Here is a 3,667-nt window from a genome sequence, read left to right on the forward strand (position 1 = left end):
TGCAAAAATGTTCCTTCTAGGCCAATTGGCTCCTTGACTCTCTTAGGATATAGCTTGCAAAATAGAACCTTGTGACCATTATGCTATTGCAGTAGTAAAAGCACATTTTTAATAAAAAGGTAGGATGTTGCTGCACACATATATGATGTTCTATTGTATCCCTAGTCCTGATCCAGCAAGTATTGCTCATGAATAATTCCTAGTGAAAGCTTTGGGACAAAATTAGTTGTTTTAATGTGATTACTTTCATTGGTTTCAAGTAGAACTTGGCCTAATCAGTGGCCTAGCTAGGATGCCCTCTTAGGCCTCCATCAGCCTTTCTCTGAACATGAATAAATGTGGCCCTAATTTAAACCCAACTTCTTGTCTCATCTCGTTATTTTGCCTTCCATTACTGGAATAGGTTGTGCTACAAAACATCAGAGTACAGCACCGTTGTACCAATTTTTACTTCCTATGGGGAACTCATGCTGTATTTTGTGGTTTTAATTGGTGAGAACTGCAAGCTATAGAAATGTATTAATAATAATAAAAGCTCTCCCTTTAAAAAGAAAGAAAGAACTCCCTGCATTGAGGGGTGGGGGTGGGATTCTAACCCATCCCATTTTTTCCCTTCCTAAATTTCTACCTGTAGAGGTTGTTGTTGTTTTCTTTATGGAAGAAACATTAAAAGTGTCATTTCCCACCTTCGGCCTGGAGTGGTACAGTCTATTCTACCACCTCTGGACTCTCCCAGTTAATTCCCACTTCATTCTGTTAAATATGTAGATCAAGCCTGAGCAATTTTGAGGAAAAGCCAAGAAACTGATCAGGGGTTGCTGTTTTTTGGGTGTTTTTTTTAAGAGATGCCTCAGTTTTTCAGTTACTAGATGAAGCTGCTTTGCAAAGAGTGAATCCCAAGGGAAATGGTGAACATTGTACATGGTTACTATGGATTGTATTCAGCCTGAGCCATACTTAATCCCCATTGATTTTGATGAGTCTACTTTAATTTAGGCCACAGCTAGATCTAAGGTTTATCCCGGGATCATCCAGGGTTCGCCCCTGCCTGAGCACTGGATCCCCTGTGTGTCATCTAGATGAACAGGTTTGACCCCTGGATGATCCAGGGATAAACCTTAGGTCTAGCTATGGCCTCAGTCATGACTATTGTGAGTCTCATTGATTTCAGTAGGTCTATTCTAACTAAGACAGTTTGGATCCAACTGTGTATGTGTTAAGAGTGCCCACGCATTCACTGAACAAGTAAATAATTTGGTTAAAAAAGGGAAGTTGATAACCTAAGATTTTCAGCAGTTGATTATATTATATGCTGCACCATCTTCAAAAGATGTGCCACCAAATGACCAGACACATGATGCCCTGCAGCCTAGTTTGTATCATTATCCTGTATAACAGAATAAAAGGCATAAAACTGAGTAGGCTGGTTCTAGACTTCGGCGTAGTTCAGACAACATGCTAAACCATACTGCTTAACCACAAAGTGGTTAATGGAATGCATTAAGGTTAATGCATTGCCTTAAACATTTTGTGGTTAAGCAGCATGGTTTAGCGTGTTGTCTGAACCAGGCCTATGTTAGCTGAACATAGGTTCCATTGAAACAATGATCACCCATGACTTTTAAATCAAGTCCTTTATGACACATTGATTTAAATAGGAAATAAGTGCAATGAACTTTGTCTGGAACTGTCAAAACTTTTTTAAGGCTTTAGCCAAGACTCAAAGGATTGTACTATACTTCCCTATGCCCAGGGAGGCTTTGGACTGTTGATTCTTGAACAGAAACCCTATGCCACATGATAAGCAGTTGTTTTGAAACTGTATAGAGATTTGAAAAGCAGTTTGCAATACAAGCCATTGCAAGCTCTTGAACTGGTCTGAAGGAATTCTTTTGATCCTAGCAATAGGTAAGAAAAATAATCATTACTATATTTGGATTATAAGAACTTTTATTCAAAAGAACCCATGGTGGTAGATCTGCTGTAATTTCCACATCAAAAAGCAAAATATAACCAGAATGCAGAAATCTGATGTGAAAATCTTGAGGAATGATTACAGATATCCATCCATCCATCCATCCCAGCTACCAAAACACTACAACCTGTACTGGACAGTCCTAATTTACACAAAGCATGCACCATTTTATTATTGCTCCATAACTATTTTCAATATTTCAAAGACATTATTAGGATTTGAAGGAGCTTTGTTTTCCACAGACATTTTAAATGGCTGAGAGGGACTGTGAAAAGGAGAAAGGGAACAATGAGTTAAATAAAATTTGCCATTTCGTTATCTGTTATAAAAACATGGAATGTATTATATTGTTGCTATTGTTACAGTTATTGTTTTTGCTACATTCCCAGTTTCCTCAGATTTTTGAAGAAGAGAAGACTCTTGTTGTAGGCATCTCTTGCTACATCCTTCACCATCTTGTTCCTTAGGCTGAAGATAAATGGATTGAGTGCAGGAGTGACAATTGTGTTGAGCAGAGCTACCAGTTTGTCCTGAACTGAGGTGGACTTGGCTGGACGCACATACAAGAAGATGGTGCTCCCATAACCCAACACAGCCATGGTTATATGAGTGGCACATGTGGAGAAAGCTCTTTGTCGTTCCTCCAAGGATGGTAGCCTGAGAATGGTCACTGAAATGAAGGCATAAGCCACCACTGTCACCAAGAGGGAAGTAATTATGACTATAGTGGAAAAGATGAAATTGAGGAACTCAATGAAGTCAAAAAGTTGGATGCTGATGCAGGTCAACCTAAGCAAAGGGGCACTGTCACAGAAGAAATGGTTGATAACATTTGGGCCACAGAAAGGCAGACGGGTCATCATTATAGTGGAGAAGATATTGGAGAAGAAGCCTCCAAGCCAAGAACAAACAACTATGTGGACACAGACTCTTCCTGTCATTACATTATTGTAGTGGAGAGGGTTGCAGATGGCTGAGTAACGGTCAAAGGACATTGCTGCAATCAGGATGAATTCAACACCACCAAGGAAGAAATAGAAATAAGATTGAGTGATACAACCTGCAAAGGAGATGCTTTTTTTCTTAGACAGCAGATTCTGAAGCATTTTGGGAACAACGACAGAAGTAATCAGAATCTCCATGAAGGAGAAGTTTCCCAAAAAGAAGTACATGGGAGTGTGTAGACGGTAGTCAGTGCAAATAAGGATGATGATGACCATGTTGCCCATCAGTGTCAGAACGTAGATGATGAAAATCATAATGAAGAGGAAGACCTCCAATTCACGGATATGTGGGAAGCTCAGCAACACAAATTCAGTGACAAAAGTATAATTTGCATCCATTTCCTGACTGTTGGATATGCCTGCCAGAGTCAGAACAGAGGAGACAGGCAATGGAGCTAATTAATAGTTTTACTAACATCATGCTGAGTTTATTGCTTATTCTTGATATTTTAAAATATTAATATTTTAAAATATTAATAAAATATTCCAAGTGGAAACTGATATATTTTAGTTACCCATGCTCCCAGCTTCTACTACTACTACTACTACTACTACTACTACTAAACACACATGCACTATAACCATACATTATAGCTTGGAACGCAGTTACATATAGTGAAAACAGGGTGGGAAAGGGAAAATATTGTCTCACTGTCCTATCCTATACATTCTGCTTTAGAGGGAGTAG

The 3,667-nt window shown here is 38.9% G+C and overlaps 1 protein-coding gene across 1 annotated transcript; it reads right to left on the reverse strand.

Moving 5' to 3' along the window:
- Positions 1-2,352: 2,352 nt before the first annotated feature.
- LOC134405464 (olfactory receptor 6M1-like) lies at positions 2,353-3,318 on the reverse strand. Its single transcript, XM_063136708.1, has one exon. The coding sequence runs from the start codon at positions 3,316-3,318 to the stop codon at positions 2,353-2,355; it is 966 nt and encodes a 321-aa protein (XP_062992778.1).
- Positions 3,319-3,667: the final 349 nt, after the last annotated feature.

This window comes from Elgaria multicarinata, chromosome 11 (assembly GCF_023053635.1).
Source record: "Elgaria multicarinata webbii isolate HBS135686 ecotype San Diego chromosome 11, rElgMul1.1.pri, whole genome shotgun sequence".
Taxonomy (NCBI): Eukaryota; Metazoa; Chordata; class Lepidosauria; order Squamata; family Anguidae; genus Elgaria; species Elgaria multicarinata.